We start from the raw sequence: 19,897 nt of genomic DNA, 5'->3' as shown, positions 1-19,897 counted from the left end.
CACTTTGTGGAGCGGCAGACTGAGGCACAGACAGTCCCGGTAAATTGCTCAAGTCACACATGTAGGGCTTGGGGCCACCTCCCTGACCTTCTGCAGGTCCCACAGCAGTGGGGGTGCCTCCTCCTCAGGGGCCTGAGGCCCCCGCCCCCACACCCCTTCTTTCGGGCAGCTGTGACCACTGCATTTGTGTGTGTCTTCTGCTTCACGTTGTGTCCCCTCCCCTCCCTCCAACTAGGTGACAGTCCTAAACCCCAGGACCTTGGAATGCAACCTTATTTGGAAATAGGGTCATTGCAGAGGTGGTGAGTTAAGATGTCACGCTGGAGCAGTCCCCTGTGGACCCAATAAAAAGGGAAAGCTGGACGGACACACACGGAGAAGCCAAGGGATGATGAAGGCAGAGAGATCGGGGTGACGCTTGGACAAGCCAAGGAACACGCAGCATGGCCGGCGACCCCCAGGAGCTGGGAGAGCCTGGCGCTGATTCTCCCTCAGGACCACGGAAGGAACCAGCTCTGATCGAGTCCTTGTTGTTGGACTTCTAAGCCCCAGAACTGGGGCGCAAGACACTTCTGTTGTTTTAGGCCCGGGCTTTGTGGTGCTTTGTTTGAGCAGCTCTAGCGGCTAATGCAGTGCGTGCACGTGCACGTGCACGCGCGTGCGCGTAGGAAAAGTTTTAGTAAGAAGTGTTAACCAGCTGGTGATGGGGAATATGGTGTGAGTACCGTGGCCTTACCTACACTAATTTTGTACAAATGAAATGAATTTGCACAATATTTGCAAAATAACATTCATTTCACAAACAGAAGTTTAAGCCATCCTTAATGGATCTCGTATTTCTGGGACTGCAAACTGGGACTCCGTACCAGGCTTCCTACTGTACAAATTTCCAAGTGAGGCACAGAAATGAATGCAGAGAAACTAAAATGAAATTTATGACCTTAGACAGCTGTGGTTACTGGTTTTACTGAGGGCTAGGTATTTTTTTTAAAGATTTTATTGATTTATTTGAGAGCCCTTTGCGGGGCTCAATATCATGACCCTGAGATCATGACCGAAGCTGAAACCACGAATTGGACACATAACCGAGCCCCCAGGCGCCCTTACTGAGGGCTAGGTATTGAGAGAACTTTATGTTGCTAAGAAAAAACAAGGGATGCCTGGCTGGTTCAGTCAGTGGAGCTGGTGACTGTTGATCTTGGGGTCATGAGTTCAAGCCCCACCGTGGGTGTGGAGCCTAATTGGAAAAAAAAAAAAAAAAAGATAATTTCGGGGCAGAAAGGATCTGCTGTCAAATAAATGCACGAAGGATGTAAAGTCAAATAATATAAATGCTGCTTCTATATGTTGCTTGTTTGGGGGTGTGGGTGTGTATGGACTCTGCATGAACTGGACGGAAGACACTTTTATTCTTTCTAGAGAATATCCATGCCGCAAGGTATTTTTCTTGATGCCAAAGAGCGGCAAACTGCTTTCAAAATCAGCCCCAGGGGCGCCTGGGTAGCTCATTCGGTTAAGTATGGGACTCTTGGTTTTGGCTCAGGTCATAATCTTGGGGTCCTGGGATCCAGCCCCGCTTCCGGCTCCCCGCCCTGTGCGGAGTCTGTTAGAGATTGTCTCCCTCTCCCTCTGCTCCTCCCTGCTCGGGCTCTCGCTCTCTCTCTAAAGGATGTAAATAAAGTATTTTTAAAAAAGTCAACCTCAAAACAGTTCCTCTCTTTTTGATGTACAGGAAGATTCCTGAATTCCTTGTGTGGTTCCTTAGGAGGGGGGAGGACAGTTTCTAGCTCAACACCTTGTCAATTAAGCCAAAGAGGCGGGGCGTTGGAGGGCGGGGCTTCCCCATCTTCCCGCTTGTACTTCTTACCTAAAGATTTTATTTATTTATTTGACAGAGAGACAGGGAACACAAGCAGGGGGAGTGGGAGAGGGAGAAGCAGGCTCCCCGCGGGGCAGGGAGCCCGATGCGGGGCTCGATCCCTGAGCCGAAGGCAGACGCTTAACGACTGAGCCACCCAGGCGCCCCACCTATATTATTTTTAACAGATCAGACAGAGGCAAGGGTGGTATGTCCCATGAAGCAACAGATCAGGGTCTGGAATCTGAGTCTGTCATGATTCCAAGGCACGCTCATCTTACTCAGCCCCGGGCTGCCTCTTAGGGGAACAGATTTATTGAAATTTAATTCACATACAATGCACCCATCTAAAGTGTGCAATTCTGAGGGTTGTTTTTTTTTTAAGATTTTATTTATTTATTTGAGAGACAGAGAGAAAGAAAACAAGCTGGGGGGAGGGGCAGAGGGAGGGGGAAAAACAGACTCCCCGCTGAGCAAGGAGCCCTATGCAGAACTCGATCCCAGGACCCTGCGATCATGACCTGAGCGGAAGGCAGACGCTTCACCGACTGAGCCGCCCAGGCGCCCCTGAGGTTTTCAGTATATTTACAGTTATGCAACCATCACTGCAGTCTAGGTTTAGAACATTTTGATCACTCAAACTCCGTGCCCATGAGCAGTGTCTCCCCATTCCCCGTCTCCACTAATTCCCCAGCCGCAGGCAACCACTAACTTTCTGTCTCTATGGATATGCCTGTTCAGGACATTTCATATGAATGGAGTCACACACTTGTAGTCTTTTGTGACTGGCATCTTTCACTGAGCATCATGTTTTCAAGGTTCACCCCTGTTGTAGCATGAATCAGCAATTTATTCCTTTTCCTTTTTTTAAGTTTATCTTTTTTTTAAGATTTATTTATTTATTTTGAGAGAGTGAGAATGAGAGAGAGAGAGAGAGAGAGAGAGAGAGAGAGAGTACATGAGAGGGGGGAGGGTCAGAGGGAGAAGCAGGCTCCTCGCCGAGCAGGGAGCCCGATGTGGGACTCGATCCCGGGACTCCAGGATCATGACCTGAGCCGAAGGCAGTCGCTTAACCAACTGAGCCACCCAGGCGCCCTTTTTAAGTTTATCCTTAATCATCTCTATACCTAACGTGGGGCTCGAAATCACGGCCCAGAGATCAAGTCACAGGCTATTCTGACTGAGCCAGCCAGGCGCCCCTAATTTATTCTGTTTGATGGCCACTAATATTCTATTAGATGAACGGACCACATTTTGTCTATCTGTTAATCAACAGATGGGCATTTGGGTTGCTTCTACTTATTGGCCATTGTGAATCGTGCTGCTGTAAACGTTCATGTGCAAGTTCCTGTGTGGACATGTGTTGTTGATTCTCTTGGGTCTATCTCTAGGAGTGGGATTTCTGGATCGCATGGTAATTTCATGTTTAATGTTTTGAGGAACTGCTTGGCTGTTTTCCAAAGCACTTGCCTCTGAGAAATTTACTGTACGCACTCATTTGCTTATTCAACAGATAGGGATTGAGCAGCTCCTAGAGGTACTGTTCTAGGTGCTTTAAAGTGATGGGGCGCCTGGGTGGCTCAGGCAGTGAGGCGTCTGCCTTCGGCTCAGGTCATGATCCCAGGGTCCTGGGATCGAGCCCCGCATTAGGCTCCCTGCTCAGCAGGAAGCCTGCTTCTCCCTCTCCCACTCCCCCTGCTTGTGTTCCCTCTCTCCCTGTGTCTCTCTCTGTCAAATAAATAAATAAAATCTTTTAAAAAAGTATTAAAAACCAGAGGCCCATCAAAGAGCCATTTAGGCCACATCACCAAAGTGGAGCTTAATACCAACCTAACTGCAGCTTCAACCTCCCCCAGAAAGGTCTTTTTTTTTTTTTAAGATTTTATTTATTTATTCGACAGAGAGAGTGAGAGAGAGTACAAGCAGGGGGGAGTAGTAGAGGGACAGAGCGAGAGAGAGAGAGAGAGAGAGAGAGAGAGAAGCAGGCTTCCCGCTGAGCAGGGAACCTGACGCGGGGCTCGATCCCAGGACCCTGAGATCATGACCTGAGCCGAAGGCAGACATTTAACCATCTGAGCCACCCAGGCGCCCCTCCCCCAGAAATGTCTTAATGGGTCAGTCAGGAACTTTTCCTCTCTGCCCCAAAGGAAAATGAGAGAATGTGCATAATAAGACCTCTTCCTCTTCCCCCTGCTAAGAGAAAGTGACCTTGCAAGGAGGCCCAATCCTTTCTCTTCTATTGGTAAGAACATCCTTGCCCCTTCTTGCTTCCTATATAACCTTCCAATTTGTAGGATTCTTTGGAGCTCCCCTCTACTTGCTAGATGGGATGCTGCCCCATCCATGAATCCCTTAACAAACCCCATTAGATCTTCAAATTTATTCCATTAAAATTTTGTTCTTTAGGGGTGCCTGGCTGGCTCAGTCATAGAGCATGCGACTCTTGATCTCAGGGTGGTGAGTTCAAGCCCCACACTGGGAGTAGAGATTACTTAAAGAAATAAAACTTAAAACAAAAAAAATTTTTTTTTTTGTTCTTTAACAGAGGAAACTAACATATGGAGAAAAAATAAGACAGCATGTATGGGGGAAACCTCATTGAGAAGGTGACATGTGAGCAAAGACCTGAAGGAGATCAAGCAGTGAGCCAGCAGATAATCGGGAGGAAAGGGCACGCCAGGTGAAAAGGCCGGGGGGAGGGGTAAGTGAAATGGACGTATTCGTATTTGAGGAACGTCAAGGAAGCAGAGAAGGGAGATGGCAGTGTGGTGATGTGGGCCCGTTGTTTGGGGTCTAATACGACATCGTGAGCACTCAGTGACCACAACTGTCACCGTGGGAGTAGGGGAAGTCCCAGCTCAGGCCATAAGACCACGCTGCCGCATGGGGGTGGGGGGCAAATCCCAGAGCAGAGCCTCCTGCCCCTCCATCTTCACGAGGTCCTTGCAGGCTTCCTGTCTCAGTTCCTCTTTCCAAATGCTTTCAGCCCAGTTCTGGACCTCAGCTTCGCAGCATCCCAGCCTTCTGGTCCTAAACATCGTGCAAGGTCCCCATTGCACAGTAGGGAAAGCTGAGCCCCGAGGGGGAGAGCAGCTACTGCCGGCTCACTGCAGGACTCGGCACAGCGGGAGGCCGGGGGCCCTAAGTTCAGTGAATGGATGGCTAACTCCCCCGCCAAGTTTGCAAGAGGCTAAGACAGGTCCCACCTTGTCCTGGGGCGGGAGGCGAAGACACTGCGGGGAAGGACCTTAACCCCCTTTCCTAGCAACCGGCCGCCGTCTCCATGGCAACTAGGGAGGGGCCTGATCTGGCCCTGCAGCTCCCGGGATCCCGCAGGGGCGGGCGGTCTCGCCTTCACCCGGAGAGGAGGAGTCCGAGCCGCGCCTACTGGCCCTTTAAGGGACTCCGCCCGGCAAGGCCTCAAAGCGCGCTGATTGGCCCCGAGAGCGGCCGAGCGCAGCCGAACTTGACGCACCCGCCCGCCGCCTTCCCTATCCACCTCCCACGCGGCCCCGGTTGCCCCAGCCAATCGCCGACCGGCGCGCCAACCTTCATCTGCATGGTCACGCCCCAGGGAAAGACTGCACCCAATCCGACAGCTCGCGGAGGCCGTATTAGCATGCCGGGGGCGGGGCGAGAGGCAGGGGCGGGCTCGGGGCGGTTGGTTGGAGCGTCGCAGCAGCGGAGAGGTCCGGGAAAGTTTCTTTGGAGGTGAAAACAGCCGCGGAACTCGGGGCCCTGCGAGGGGGTGGGGGCGCGGGGGTCCTGGGGCCGGGGAGGGGCCCCTCCCGGACCGGGGGAGTGTGGGCCCGGCCCTTCCGGGGGGCGATCGCCCAACAAAGGATCCCTGGGGCGCCCGCCCTCGAGGGCCTCCCCGCCCCTGGATCCGGCCCCCCCAAACACCCTGGGCCCGGCGTTCCGGGGCTCCCCCGCCGGGCCACCCCGTCGGCGGCTCGGGCGCCCCTCACTCGGCCACGCGTCTGCCTTCCAGGTGGGGCCGGGAGCGGCCATGTCCCACGGCTCCAAGCAGCCCGGCGCATCCGCCGCGTGAGTGAGACATCCCCTCCCCCAGCCCACTCGGGGCTGTAGCCCAGCTCCCGCTCGCCCCGTCGGAGCTCCTCGCCCCTCGCCCCTCAGTGTCCTGACTCCCCCCACACAGCCGGGGCAGGACCTCCCCCTTGCGTCCCCACCGGCCTCTTCCTCCCCAACTCCCCGGCCCAGTTCCTCCCAGGGGTCCCTACCGGCCCCCCGAGTGCCCCTTCCCCGTCCCGTGGATAATGACCCCCGCAGACCCCTGCCCCAGGACTCAGGCCCCCTCTGTGCCGGCTCCGCGGTCGGGGATGGAGGTGAGGATGGGGGTGACCCTGGCGTCCTGTGGCTCCAGGCCGGCGGGTGGCAAGGCTCCGGGACAGCATGGGGGCTTCGTGGTGGCTGTCAAGCAAGAGCGCGGCGAGGGCCCCCGGGCCGGCGAGAAGGGGTCCCACGAGGAGGAGGTGAGTCCCGAGTCCCTGCGCTGTGGTGGGGGAGGCTCTGGGGCTCGCCCATAGCCTGGAAGCTCCACCCCGGGCTGGATTTGAATTCGCTGTGGCTCCGCCCACAGTCCCGATTTTCCTCCCGAAGCTGAGGCCCCGCCCCGTGCCACATGCCACGCCCCCAGGAGATCCACTGCCTCTAAACCAGGTCCCACCCATCGCCCAATACCAGCTCCGCCCACTGCCCTGTGGGAGGCACCTTCCCGCCGTCCAGTGGGCCTTTCCTCCAGCATAGAAGCCACGCCCATGCCAGAGACCACGCCCACAAGCCCGCCCCATCCCAGATACCAAGTGCCCGGGACCTCCGAACCCCGCCCTCTCCCAATCCTGCCCCTTGACCAGGCCGTACCTACCGGCCTTCCAGGCCCCGTCTCCTGGATCGGCCCCGTCCATCCCTCTAGCCCTGCCCCAGCCCTCCAGGCCCCTCCCAACGGCGCGTACGGTTTCACAGCCCGTGAAGAAGCGTGGCTGGCCCAAGGGCAAGAAGCGGAAGAAGATCCTACCAAATGGGCCCAAGGCACCGGTCACGGGCTACGTGCGCTTCCTGAACGAGCGGCGTGAGCAGATTCGCACGCGCCACCCAGACCTGCCCTTTCCCGAGATCACCAAGATGCTGGGTGCCGAGTGGAGCAAGCTGCAGCCGGCGGAGAAGCAGGTGTGGACGGAGGGGGCTGGCCCGGGCCCACTGACCTTGCCCCGACCCACTCGGACACTGCCCTGCAGCCACATCCCCCAAAGGACAGAATGTGGAGGGTCCTTGCTTCCGCCTGGAGAACTGATCACCCATGAGCTCTCCCCAGCAGGCTGAAGCGAGGGGAGGGTAGCAATAGGCAAGAATCGACGCAACACTTAATAACCAACATGGATAGGTGTAAAGATGTAGGGGTGGGGGCTGGATTTTTATGTGATACCTTCCGATTTTCAAATCCTGGTAATTAAAATTGCAAAAATATCAAGGAAACGAAACACACCACTAGTTTGCGCCCTCTAAGTGGTATTTCAACAAGCGAAATGGGTGCGGGAAGGCAGCCCATAAGGGCGGAGTTGGGCGGGGGGGGGGGGGGGGGGGGGCGCGCAGCAGGAGGGGGGGGGGGGGGGGGGGGTGTGGGGGGAGTGCCCTAAGCAGCAGGCCGAGGAGGCGGGTTTTGTCTCCAAGGCCAGTAGGGAGCTACGGGAAGGTGGGGGCATGGTGAGCTGAGTGATGGAGATGGGGTGTTGGCCCGGGAGGCCTGCCGCCCCTGCCCCTGGGCTGGGCCAAGCCTTCCGCTGCCCCCACCAGCGGTACCTGGATGAGGCCGAGCGGGAGAAGCAGCAGTACATGAAGGAGTTGCGCGCCTACCAGCAGTCAGAAGCCTACAAGATGTGCACGGAGAAGATCCAGGAAAAGAAGATCAAGAAAGGTGGGAAGGGACCCAGCCCCCAGGCAGCTGGGTGCGGGCTCTGAGACAGTTGACCCTGGGCAGACCGCCCGCCGTCCTCCATGGGACTCCCGGTCCCATGAAGACGAGAGACACCTAAGCAGGCAGCTGTGAGTGGAGGGGCCTGAGCAGTGCTGACAATGGGGGCACACAGACACTGGGGGGCCTAGGCAGGAGCCTGCCCCAGGATGAGCAGGGCTAACTAGCGGGGGAAGGGTATGCGAGGTGGGGCGGAGGGGGGCGGCACTCGCAAAGCAATGTGTGGGCTCGGAGGAGACCTGCCAGGCTGATCCTGCCCTCCTTCCTCCTCCACCAGAAGACTCGGGCTCTGGGCTCATGAATACCCTCTTGAATGGACACAAGGTAAGTACTCCTGCTCCAAGGACCATGACTGGGCAAGAAAGGTCTGGAGGTCTTTAAGCCCTGGGTGAACCAGACCCACTCTCGTGGGAGGGAGTGCAGAGTGGGGCAGCCACATCGTGGGCATGTTGGTAAAAGGACTTCGACCCAGATGGCCAGAGGAGTCCCTCCCAAGCTTGAGGGACGTCCCAGAGGGGTTTTGGCTCCCCCCCCCAAAATTCATCTTGTCCCAGGGTGGGGACTGTGATGGCTTCTCCACCTTTGACGTCCCCATCTTCACTGAAGAGTTCTTGGACCAAAACAAAGGTGAGCACTGACCAGGGGTCCTTGGGGAAGTGGGTGTTGGGAGAGTGTGTGGGCCAAAAGGGTGCCAAAGCCGGGGGAGGTGGCGGGTGGGGGGAACTGACCACCCACTCGAAAAAGCAGAGGCGCCCACCTCCCCCGCCCCCCCCCCCCGAAGCCGAGGTGTGGGGTTGGAGGCAGAGCAGTGACAGCCGGCCTGGGGGTCGGGGAGGCGGGGGGACACAGCTAAGGCAGAGGCCCAGCAGAGGGCAGGGAGGAAGGAAGCGCCAGGCTCTGATCCGGCTCCCCCACGCCGCAGCGCGGGAGGCAGAGCTGCGACGCCTGCGCAAGATGAACGTGGCCTTCGAGGAGCAGAACGCCGTGCTGCAGAGGCACACGCAGAGCATGAGCAGCGCGCGGGAGCGCCTGGAACAGGAGCTGGCGCTGGAGGAGCGGCGGACGCTGGCGCTGCAGCAACAGCTCCAGGCCGTGCGCCAGGCGCTCACCGCCAGCTTCGCCTCGCTACCGGTGCCGGGTACGGAGGCCCCGCCCCCGGCCCGCCCGCCCCGCCCCACACCCTGTCTCTGGCGAGCTCCGCCCCGCCGGCTCCACCTCCTGGCCCCGCCCCCAGCTGCTTCGAACCTGGACCCCCTACCGCTTTGAGCCCCGCCCCCGGCCGTGCGACTCCTGCTCCGAATGACTCCTCCCCATCGTGAGCAGGGCACGCGCCCGCCCTCGCTGACCCTGCCCGCGCCGGCCCTGCCCGTGACCCCACCACCCCCCTGGCCTTTTGCGCTCTGGCCTCAGCTGACTTTGGCTACTTCCTCCTCCCCAATTTGTAAACCCCCCCCCCCCCGCCCACGGCCTCGCCCTCAACACTTTCCGTCTAATGCCCCCCGCCCACAGCTGACCTTGACTTTTCCGGCTCTAGACGTCCTGATCCCCCACCCGACCCCACCGACGCGCCGCGCCTCTGGCCCCCTCCCCGGGACCCTGCCCTTGAAGACCCCCCCCCGCCCTCTGACCTCTGCTCCTGTGGGGCCCCGGCTGCGTCGACTCCCCCGCTGGGCTTCGGTGACCGGTCCCTGTCCTCTCCAGGCACGGGCGAGACGCCCACTCTCGGCACCCTGGACTTCTACATGGCTCGGCTGCACGGCGCCATCGAGCGCGACCCCGCCCAGCACGAGAAGCTCATCGTCCGCATCAAGGAGATCCTGGCCCAGGTCGCCAGGTGTGTGCCGGGGCGGGTCGCCCCCGGGCTCCGCTCGGCCCGGATGGGGCCGCCCCGGGCGGGCGTTGGGGGGGCTGCCTGGGGCTAGACCTGCCTTGGGCCCCGCGGAAATGAGTGGATTTCGGCCTCCGACGGGGGTCCCAGAGTCTGGGCGCTGCCGGGTGGGATCCGGCTGCGGGATCTTACTCCGAGGCCACCGTCCACAGGGGATCTACCAGGTGGGGCTTATTTGATGCAGGCGCCCAGTGGCCGGACCGCTGGGGGGCGCCAATCAGATCGGGGACTTTATGAATGCTGCTGGGCGGGATATGCCACAATCCCTCTTGGCCGGCGGGATCCACTGGGGGGACTAGAACTTCCCCGCAGCTGCTCGTGGGTTTTTCTGGGTGGCTTCCAGCTGTCCTGGTTAGGTGGGATGGACTCCTGGCCCCCACCATGGCATCTGTTTGGAAGAACTGAGGGTTGGTGACCCCCATCCTGGGGGTCAGGGCTGATAAATGATGGGGGTTCCCCATCACGAGTCCCCCCCTTCTCTCCTGTCACAGTGAGCACCTATGAGGGTGTCCGCCGCCCCACGGATCCAGAGAAGACCAAGCTTTGGTCATGGCCCCTTCACCCCATGGAGGAGGATTGGGGGGTTCACCTTTTGGGGCCATGCCCAATCCTGCACCTTGGGGGCTCCAGCCCCCCTAAAATTAAATTGCTACAGCATCCCTCTATCTTTCAATTCCCCCAGCACCCTGAACCCAGAAAAATCACCTGCTGTACATGACACGCCTAGAACCCAGAGCCCCAAGGCCCAGCAAGGCCCGCTCCCCTTGCACATCACACTACAGGGACATGGGAGCAGCACAGGGGCTGCGGAACCCAGGACACAAGGGGACCCACAGCCACTGGCACGCCCAGGGTGGGGAGGGTTGTACCTGCTACACCGGATCTCGAGGACCGGCCCAGGGACAAGGTAGAAAACCCCACACCCGACCTGCTGGGACCCCCAGCAGGTGCTCACCACAGGTGACCCCCCCACCCCCACCCCCACCCCAGGCAGGCACGCTGCAGGGACATGCTCTCATACTCGGGGTGGGACCCTCTGCTTGTGGCCCTCAGATTCCTGCACCCCAGAATTGGGGGGGCTGGTACTGACCCACCCCTCCCTCATCCAGATGAGGGACCCTTGCGGAGGCAGCCTCTACCTTTGCTCAATCTGGACTTTTTAAGTAAAAAAAGTGGAATTTGAATTTCCAAGCTTGTGAATGTTTTTTTTGGGGGGGGTGGGAGGTGGCCTAGAAGATGTGCCCAGGGCCCCCAAGATGCCCCTGCTGGGTGTCCCAGGCCTGCCCTCCCCCAGGCCCCGGCCCCCACGAGCCCTCTTCCCGACCGTGGATGAGCCTGTTCTGGACGTGTCACCCACGTGGACGCACACCCCGTGTGGCCTTCTGTGTCTGGTTCCCTCCCTGAGCGTCGTGGGCTCGGGGTCCGTCCCCGGGGCAACACGTGTGGGCCCCTCCCTCTTTTTCGTGACCAAATATTCCAATATGTGGACGGACCACATTTTGTTTATCCCTTCACCCGTTGATGGACATTTCGGTCATTTACACCTTTCGGCTCCTGTGAGTCCTGTTGTGTATAATGTGTGTACAGGTGTTTGAACACCTGCTTTCACTTCTGCAAGCTATCTCCCAGGAATGGGATTGCTGGTCCTAGGGGGATTCTGCGCTTGCCTTACTGAGGAATCCGCTCTGAGACTTTTTGTGTAATGCAATATTTAAGACATCTTAAAATTTGGGGAGAATAATTGGACAAATGCCCGTATCGAGTTGAATCATGTCCCCTCAAAAGATACGCTGAAGCCCAAAACCCCAGTCCTCAGAATGTGGCCTTATTTGGAAATAGGGTCATTGCAGATATAATTAGTTAGGATGAGGTCATCCCAGAGTAGGGTGGGCCCCTGATCCAATATGACTGGTGTCCTTATAAGAAGATGAAGATTCGGACACAGAGGAGACAGCCATGTGACCACAGAGGCAGAAATGGGAACAGTGCAAGCGGCCAGAAAGCACAGAGGAGTGCCAGCCACCACCGGAAGCTAGGACAGGCAGGGAGGGGCTCTACCGAGGTCTCAGAGGGAGCGGTGTCTTGCTGACAAGCTGACGTCATACTTAGGCGCCCCCCCCCCAACAGAGAGAGAGTAAATCCCTGTTGTTTTACGCCCCCCAGCTCGTGGGGCTTTGTTATGGCTGCCCCGGGAGACGAACACAACCAGATACTGTCACCTCCCCACCCCAGGTCCCTTGTCTCCCCGCCCCAGCACAGGTACCTCATCCCAAATTTGGAGTTTATCAGGCGAGTCTTTATCTACTTTAGCACGTATGTCTAACTAGAAGAGTACCGTTTTGACAGGGTTTGGTTTTCTCGTTCAGTTCTTAAAGGTTTTTAAAGTGTACAGTTCTGTGGTTTCTAGTATATTTACAAACTTGTGCAACCATCAGCACGATCTAATTCCAGAACATTTCCGTCACCCCAAAGAGAAGCCTTGTACCCCTTAGCAGTCACTGCCCCTCCCACCTCCTTCAGCCCCTGACAGAAACAAACCCACTTCCCGTCCGTGGATGAGCCTGTTCTGGACGTGTCACCCACGTGGATTCACACCCCGTGTGGCCTTCTGTGTCTGGTTCCCTCCCTGAGTGTCGTGTGTTCAAGGCTTATCCATGTCATATGTGTCATGTTTTGCAGGCTTTTAACTTGACACAACAGGGCGCCTGGGTGGCTCAGTTGGTTAAGCGACCGCCTTCGGCTCAGGTCATGATCCTGGAGTCCCGGGATCGAGTCCCGCATCGGGCTCCCCGCTCAGCGAGGAACCTGCTTCTCCCTCTGGCCCTCCCTCCTCTCATGTGCTCTCTCTCTCTCATTCTCACTCTCTCAAAATAAATAAATAAATCTTAAAAAAAATATTAAACTTGACACAACATTTTCTTACAGCGTCCAAAGTTTTCTGCAACTTGCCTTTTTCCATTAAGGCTTGGTTTCTGAGACTCTCCCAAGGCGGAGGCCCCTCTTTTGCACCACTATGTGGCATTCCATTGCCGTATTATAAGAGCCGAAATTCTTGTTGTTGGATGCCTCTGTGCTGTGGTCCCAGGGGATTCTTACAGATGCTTCCTGGTGCCCACAGCCTCCTTCCCTTCTTCTTCATCTGTAACCTGGGGGTCCATTCATTTCCTCACCAAAGATTGCCTGAGTGCCTGCTGTCTGCCAGGCATGGGGCACCGGGACACGGCAGGGGGAAAACAGACCAGAGCCCCTGCCCCCCTGCAGCTGACATTCTAGTGGTGAGGACAGCCAGGATACAAGACGAGGAAGTAAACAGCTGATCTAGCGGGTAGTGCTTGACACCAGGGAGAAAAATCTGGGAAAAGAGATTGAGAGGTGGAAGGAGGAGGCAACATTTGAGCAAGTAGCTGAGGGAGGTGAGGGAGGGAACCAGGTGGATGACTGGGAGATGGCGTTCAGGCGGAAAGAACAGCAGGTGCAAAGGCCCTGGGGCAGGACCCAGCCTGGCATTAGAGAAAAGGCAAAGAGGCCAGCATGGCAGGAGTAGCAGGAGCGAGGGGGAGATGGGGAGGAGGGGAGGGGGCAGGGGGGACCGGGCAGATCGTGCAGGGCCTGGTGGGCCTCAGGGAAGCCTGATGGGCCTCGGGGAGGCCTTGGGCTTTTACCTGCCCGGGGAGGACTGAGCACTGGAAGGATGTGTCAAAGAAGGGACAGGGTATGGCTGAGGTTATCCCAGGGTACGTGTCCTGCCCCCTTCTAGGGTTGTTGCAAGGATTAAGTGAGCGCGCCTAGCAGAGGGTGAGCGCTCCTCACGCTCAGCTGGTTATGTCCTCCTTGGTGATCCCTGTTTTTCCCCAGTCTGCGCCTCAGGCCCCCGGAGGACTGCCCGGGGTCCGCCAGGAGCGCGCAGCTGGCCCTGGCAGGGCCTGGACACCTGGGGCCGGACCCCCCTCCGCAGCCCGCGGTGTCGCCTTCCCGGGAGGCTCGGGTTCCCGGATCCCCTTACCCCAGCGGCTCGGCTGTCGCGCCCTGGGCCGGGGGAGGGGAGGCTGCAGGAAGCGGCGGATCCGGCGGCGACGGCGGTGGCGGTGGCCGGGGTGGCCCAGCTCCTCTCCGGCCATGGAGAGCGCCGCGGCCCAAGAGACCCGGGATGCCGAGGCCCCGCGCCCGTCCGCGCCCCCGCCCTCGCCCGCGGAGCCCCCAGCCGCGCCCCGAGCCCGTCCGCGCCTGGTCTTTCGCACGCAGCTGGCGCACGGCAGCCCCACGGGCAAGATCGAGGGCTTCACCAACGTCCGCGAGCTCTACGCCAAGATCGCCGAGGCCTTCGGGATCGCGCCCACAGAGGTGAGGACCCTCGCACCCCCGCTCCACCCCTCCAGGCGCCAGAGGCCCACCCATCTGACCCGGGATAGGGGTGGAGCCTGGAACCCGGGACTGGGGGCCCCGGATCCTCCCATCCTCGGATGGAGGGGATCCGATCACCAGATGTCAGAGACACACCTCTCAGATCCTGGGGTGCCCATGCCCCAGAGAACCTCTTCGCACGCCCTGCGCAAAAGGGGAGCCCGAGTTAGGGTGAGGGGATCCTTAGATTGTCCAGGAACCCACTGCGCTGAATCAGCTAACAGTGGATCCCAGCCCTCGGGTAAGCGCCCCTGTGGTTCCTGGGCGCGGTTGGGGGCTGGGGTTCCAGGCAGCCCCCTTCCAGGTGCGAAGTCGGAGGCCCGGGGTGGCGGGGGGGCGGGGGTCAGGGCCTGGACTGCTGGGCTGTACGACTCATAGCCCCCAGGGGGCGCCAGGAGATTCAGAATCGACTGAAAAAGTTGCTCTGGGATGTCAGGGCACCAACGGGTTAAAACTGAAAGTCTTAGGGGTGAGGGAGGGGGCTCTTCCTGCCCACAGCCCCCTTATTACCCTGCTCCCCATCCTGAGGGTCTCAGACTCCTTCTTGTACCCCACCCCATTCTGAGGGTCCCACGCCCCGCCTTTTCCGGTGGACTGGGATCCTGGTGGCTGGGTCACCAGGCCAGTTTCATGCCTCCTTGTGCCTCAGTTTCCCTCTCAGGCTCCTGAGCCCATCACCCCGGTTGTTCTGCACAGACAGAGGGCGATGAGCGCCGTCACTAATTCTGCATTCCCCCTCCCCTTGGGACAGATCTTATTCTGTACCCTAAACAGCCACAAAGTGGACATGCAGAAACTCCTGGGCGGCCAGATAGGGTTGGAGGACTTTATCTTTGCCCACGTGCGTGGCGAGACCAAGGAGGTGGAGGTCACTAAGACCGAAGATGCCCTGGGACTGACCATCACGGACAATGGGGCCGGCTACGCCTTCATCAAGGTGCCCCCGGAGGGCGGGTGACTACCTGCGTGCTCGGGGACCTGGGATGAGCCACTGCCCCTCTCTGGTTAACCTGGGCTCTGGGAAGCTGAGGAGGGTGTCTGGGGTGGCCTCGTGAGTGACTCTGGGTCCCTGCAGAGGATCAAGGAGGGCAGCATCATCAACCGGATCCAGGCTGTGTGCGTGGGCGACAGCATTGAGGCCATCAACGACCACTCCATCGTGGGCTGCCGCCACTACGAGGTAGCCAAGATGCTCCGGGAGCTGCCCAAGTCCCAGCCCTTCACTCTGCGCCTGGTGCAGCCCAAGAGAGCCTTCGGTGAGGGCCACCTGGGGCCCAGGGGGCCAGTGGGGTGGTGGTGAGGAGCTCTTCCAGAAGCGGGTTCTCTGGATGCCCAGTGAAGACGGTGGAGGATGGGAGCGGGGGTGGGCGTTGGGACAGGATGGAGGGTTCTAGATGCCTCTGGTGACATGACAGGGGGCTTCTGGCACTGTGTCAGGAATGCGTGGGTAGTTTCGAGGTTGTTCGAGTCAATCCAGGGATGGGGGCAGGGGAGTTTGGAAAGCTGGGGATAGGCTGAGGCCGTGTCTGGACCTATTTTGTAACCTGGCTAGGAGCTTTTAAAGTCCTGCTTTTAGGCTATGATTTTAGAGAATGTTTTTCCAAGTGAGTTCTAGAATGGTGCTTTAAAAGAAAAAACATTTTATTTATTTGAGAGAGAGAGAGAGAGAGAATGAGGGGTGGGGAGTGGCAGAGGGAGAAGCAGACTCCCCGCCGAGCAGGGAGCCCGATGCGGGGCTCGATCCCGGGACCCTGAGATCATGACCTGAGCCCAAGGCAGATGCCTAACGACTGAGCCACCCAGGCGCCCCTAGAATGGTGCTTTTCAAAGAGAAGTCTGTGACCTGTCCATGCATGAGACAAGGGACTTGCTCTCGAAGACGGTTTCTCCACCTCAGCAGTAGTGGTATCTGGGCCAGCTCATCTCTGCCATGGGGACCATCCTGTGCACCATAGGAGGCTGAGCAGCGCCCCTGGCTTTGACCCAGCAGATGCCAATGGCAACTGTCAGGTCGTAACAACCAAACTGTCTCCAGATATCATCAATGTCACCCGGGGGCAAAATCACCGGCCCCTGCCCCGGGGTTGAGAACCTCTGCGTTAGAATGTAGACCATCCTGTTTAGCAGCAGGTAGTTTTTTTACAGCACAACTTTCTCAAAGAAGGAACCAGCCTGTCGCTTTCCATTCCAGCACCACCCTCTTATTTAATTATGGACTGGCCCTTTGAGTAGCGCTGTTCTCCAGCAAGAGGTTCTAGAAACTCCCGGGCACGTCTGGAGGGAGGTCCCAGGGAGAATGGGACAGGGTGGGGTTCCAGATCTGCCCGTTAGCAGAGCAACGGGGGAGGACAGCCTCCGTAGGACTGAATTCTAGACAAAGTCTTTTCTAGATTGACCCTCTGGCTACAGGAGGATCTCAAGCAGTCCCTTCCAGAGAGAGTCATTTTAAAAACAGGAGGGACAGGGGTGTCTGGCCGGCTCAGTCTTTTAAGCGTCTGCCTTCGGCTCAGGTCATGATCCCAGGGTCCTGGGATCGAGCCCTGCATCGGGCTCCCTGCTCCGCGGGAAGCCTGCTTCTCCCTCTCCCACTCCCCCTGCTTGTGTTCCCTCTCTCACTGTGTCTCCCTGTCAAATAAATAAATAAAGTCTTCAAAAAAAAAACAAAACAGGAGGGACGGGGTCGTCTGGCCCGCTCAGCCAGGGGAGCACATGAACTCTTGATTTCATGGTCGTGAATTCGAGCCCCATGCTGGGAGTAGAGATTATTTAAAAAACATTTAAAAATAAAAATAAATAAAAAAGAGGAGGGTGATTTGGGGGGATTCTCAAGCTGGGTCTCTGAAGATTCACCCATGGACATAAGGGGGTTTTGAAGGATAAGAAGGTTCTAGAAAGGCTCAGCTGGTAAGCTCAGGCTTACACAGATGTGGATCCGCCCAGAACACATGCCCCTCCCCTGCTCTGTCCCCTCCAGATATGATCGGCCAGAGGAGCAGGGGCAGCAAATGCCCCATGGAAGCGAAAGTGACCAGTGGGAGGGAGACCCTGCGTCTTCGTTCTGGGGGAGCTGCGTCACTGGAGGAAGTGGTGAGTGAAGGGGAAGGGAGACCCTGAGTCTTTGTTCTGGGGGGGCTGCCTCAGTGGAGGAGGTGGTGAGTGAAGGGGAAGGGAGACCCTGAGTCTTTGTTCTGGGGGGGCTGCCTCAGTGGAGGAGGTGGTGAGTGAAGGGGAAGGGAGTCTTCAGGGGCTCTTGTACCAAGCATTCAGCTGACTCAGTGGGACCTTGGGTAAGACACTCCTTCGTCCAGCCTGCTCCCCTCCCCGCAAAATGGGTCCTCGATGCAAGGCAGGACGGGAGGGCTGGCACAGAGTGCTGACTCCCGGCTCTGCTCTCGCCGCAGGGGCGGGGCCTGCGGAGGGGCTGGGCTGGAGGGATCCCAGGCTTCTGACCCTCTGCTGTTCCCCCCCCCCGCCCCCACCAGCCCAGCGAATTTGAGGAGGAGGCATCACGGAGGGTGGATGACCTGCTGGAGAGTTACATGGGCATTCGGGACCCAGAGCTGGGTAAGGGGCCAGGGTAAGCCAGGTGGACCCTGGGGGGAGGACAGCCCACAGGGAGGAGTCAGAGGCCCCAGGGGGAAGTTGAGGCCCAAGGAGCACCCTCACCAGCCTTCCCTCCTGCTTGGCCTGCAGCATCCACCATGGTGGACACCTCCAAGAAGACGCTGAGCGTCCAGGAGTTTGCACACCGTTTAGATTCCGTCTTGGGCGAGTTCGCCTTCCCGGACGAGTTTGTGGTGGAGGTGTGGGCCGCCATAGGCGAGGCCAGGGAGGCCTGTGGCTAGTCTGCGCTGGGGCCAAGCGCAGCCCCAGCCCAGAGCCCAGCCCCCTGCCCCAGCCCTCTTGGCCAGTTCCCAAAGCCCACCTCTGCACCAGAGCCCAGCCCAGATCTGAGACCCAGCCTCGCTCTAGAGCCCAGGCCAGCTCTGGGACCGAGTTTACCTCTAGAACCCCTACCAATTTCAAGACCAATCCCAGCTCCGAGGCCGAGCCCTACTCTAGCCTCCAGGCCAGCTCTGAGGCTGAGTTCATCTCTGCAACCCAATCCACTTTTGAGACCCAACCCAGCTCAAAGACTCAGCCCTGCTCCAGAGCCCAGGCCAGCCCTGAGACCAAGTTCACCTTTAGAACCCCTACCAGTTCTGAGACCAAGCCCAACTCTGAGGTCAAGTCTTGCTCTAGAACCAAGCTCAGTTCTGAGACTAAGTCTAGCTCTGAGACCAAGCCCTGTTCTAGACCCCAGGCCAACCCTGAGACAAAGTTCATCGCTAGAATGCAATTTAGTTCTGAGACCCAACCCAGCTCCAAAACCCAGCCCTTTCCTAGAACCCAAGACAGCTCTGAAGCTAAACCAAGCTCCAAAATCAAGTTAAGGTCAGAATCCCAGATAAGTTTTAAGACACAGCCTAGCTCTGAGATCAATCCCAGTTCTGGAAGCCAGCCCAGATCTATGACCAAGCCCTTCCATAAAACTCAGTCTGATGCTGGAACTCAAGACAACCCCATGACTCAGCCGTATCTAGACACCCGGTCTAGCTCAGGAACTCCCATTAATTCTGGAGCCCAGTTCAGACTCCAGAAACAGTCCAGCAACAGTAGCCACACCAGTTCAGGATTGGAAGATGGCTCCCAAACCCAACCCTGCTCACGAGCCCAGATGCATGCTGCAGCTCAGTCCAGACCCAGATCCCAGCCCTGCTCTAAAACCCAACTGCACTCAAGTACCCACCCCCATCCTGGGGCCTGGTCCGCTTCCAGTGATGAGTCCAGCTCAGAGACTGAGTCCAGTTCTAGACCCCACCCTAGTGCTATAACCAGGCCCATCTCCAGAATTCAGACAAGCTCTGGAACCCCATCCATTTCTGAGGCAAGGCCTGCCTCCAGAGCTCAGCCTGATGCCGAGCCCCGCTCTCACTGCGGAACGCAGACCAGCTCTAGAATGCCATCTAACTCTGGGACCCAGCACAATTTTAAGACCTGGGCAATTTCCAGAGCTCAGTCCAGCTCAGGCGCTCCACCCAGCTGCAGAACTCAACTCAATTCTGAAGCACAGACTGGGTCTGAAATCCCTTCCAGCTCCCAAACACAGTCAGTTGCTGAGACCCCACTGAGTTCCAGAATCCAGCTAAACTCTGGAATCCAGTCTAGCCTTGGGACCCAGACCAATGCAGCAACAGATGTAATCTCCACAAATCTGTCTAGCTCTGAAAGCAGGCCCAGCTCCAGGACCCAGACTTGTTCAGGAGCTCAATCAACTTCTGGGACTCAGCTCATCTCGGAAACCCTACCAAGTTCTAGATACCAGCTCCAGGCCACAGCCCAAGGCAGCTCTGGTATTGAGCCGGACTTTGGGAAGCAGACCAGCTCTGGAACTCATCCAAGCTCTGGAGCCCAGTTAAGTTCAAGAATTCACTCCATCTCTGGAACCCAGCCCAGCTCCACGATTCACTCCAGCCCTGAGACACAGGCCAACTTGGAAACCCAGAGTGATTCCAGAACCCAGCCTGTTTCTGAAACCCAGCCTGGCTCTAGAACCCTGATCAGTTCTGGAACGCAACTCAGACCTGAGACCCAGCCCACCTCAGAGACTGAGCCCAGTGCAAGAATTCAGCCCACCTCCAGGATTCAGCTCAGCCCTGTGACCCAGCCCAAGCCTGGAACCCAGAGCAGTTCAAGAACTCAGCCCAGCTCTGAAACTTAC

The 19,897-nt window shown here is 58.0% G+C and overlaps 2 protein-coding genes across 4 annotated transcripts; both read left to right on the top strand.

Annotated features, from left to right (window-relative positions):
• The first annotated feature begins 5,493 nt into the window (after nucleotides 1-5,493).
• Nucleotides 5,494-10,919, top strand: HMG20B (high mobility group 20B). Of its 2 annotated transcripts, XM_025861456.2 has the most exons (10): nucleotides 5,494-5,569; nucleotides 5,850-5,905; nucleotides 6,243-6,351; nucleotides 6,842-7,045; nucleotides 7,670-7,790; nucleotides 8,125-8,171; nucleotides 8,402-8,474; nucleotides 8,770-8,985; nucleotides 9,549-9,681; nucleotides 10,227-10,919. In XM_025861456.2, the coding sequence occupies exons 2-10, from the start codon at nucleotides 5,868-5,870 to the stop codon at nucleotides 10,237-10,239; spliced, it is 954 nt and encodes a 317-aa protein (XP_025717241.1). In that variant the 5' UTR covers nucleotides 5,494-5,569; nucleotides 5,850-5,867; the 3' UTR covers nucleotides 10,240-10,919. The 2 variants fall into 2 exon arrangements, with proteins under 2 accessions (XP_025717241.1, XP_073743318.1); XM_073887217.1 differs by lacking the exons at nucleotides 5,494-5,569; nucleotides 5,850-5,905 and having other exon boundaries at nucleotides 6,184-6,351.
• Nucleotides 10,920-13,822: 2,903 nt separating this feature from the next.
• Nucleotides 13,823-18,119, top strand: LOC112815460 (PDZ domain-containing protein GIPC3). 2 transcript variants are annotated; one of them, XM_025861482.2, is made up of 6 exons: nucleotides 13,823-14,076; nucleotides 14,888-15,073; nucleotides 15,212-15,392; nucleotides 17,111-17,223; nucleotides 17,619-17,700; nucleotides 17,830-18,119. In XM_025861482.2, the coding sequence occupies exons 1-6, from the start codon at nucleotides 13,852-13,854 to the stop codon at nucleotides 17,979-17,981; spliced, it is 939 nt and encodes a 312-aa protein (XP_025717267.1). In that variant the 5' UTR covers nucleotides 13,823-13,851; the 3' UTR covers nucleotides 17,982-18,119. The 2 variants fall into 2 exon arrangements, with proteins under 2 accessions (XP_025717267.1, XP_025717268.1); XM_025861483.2 differs by lacking the exon at nucleotides 14,888-15,073.
• Nucleotides 18,120-19,897: the final 1,778 nt, after the last annotated feature.

This window comes from Callorhinus ursinus, unplaced genomic scaffold (genome assembly GCF_003265705.2).
Source record: "Callorhinus ursinus isolate GAN/ISIS: 27379988/994484 unplaced genomic scaffold, GSC_fseal_2.0 scaffold77, whole genome shotgun sequence".
NCBI classification, from domain to species: Eukaryota; Metazoa; Chordata; class Mammalia; order Carnivora; family Otariidae; genus Callorhinus; species Callorhinus ursinus.
Note: the sequence above shows the minus strand (reverse complement) of the source record. Positions and strands in the feature narration are given on the sequence as shown.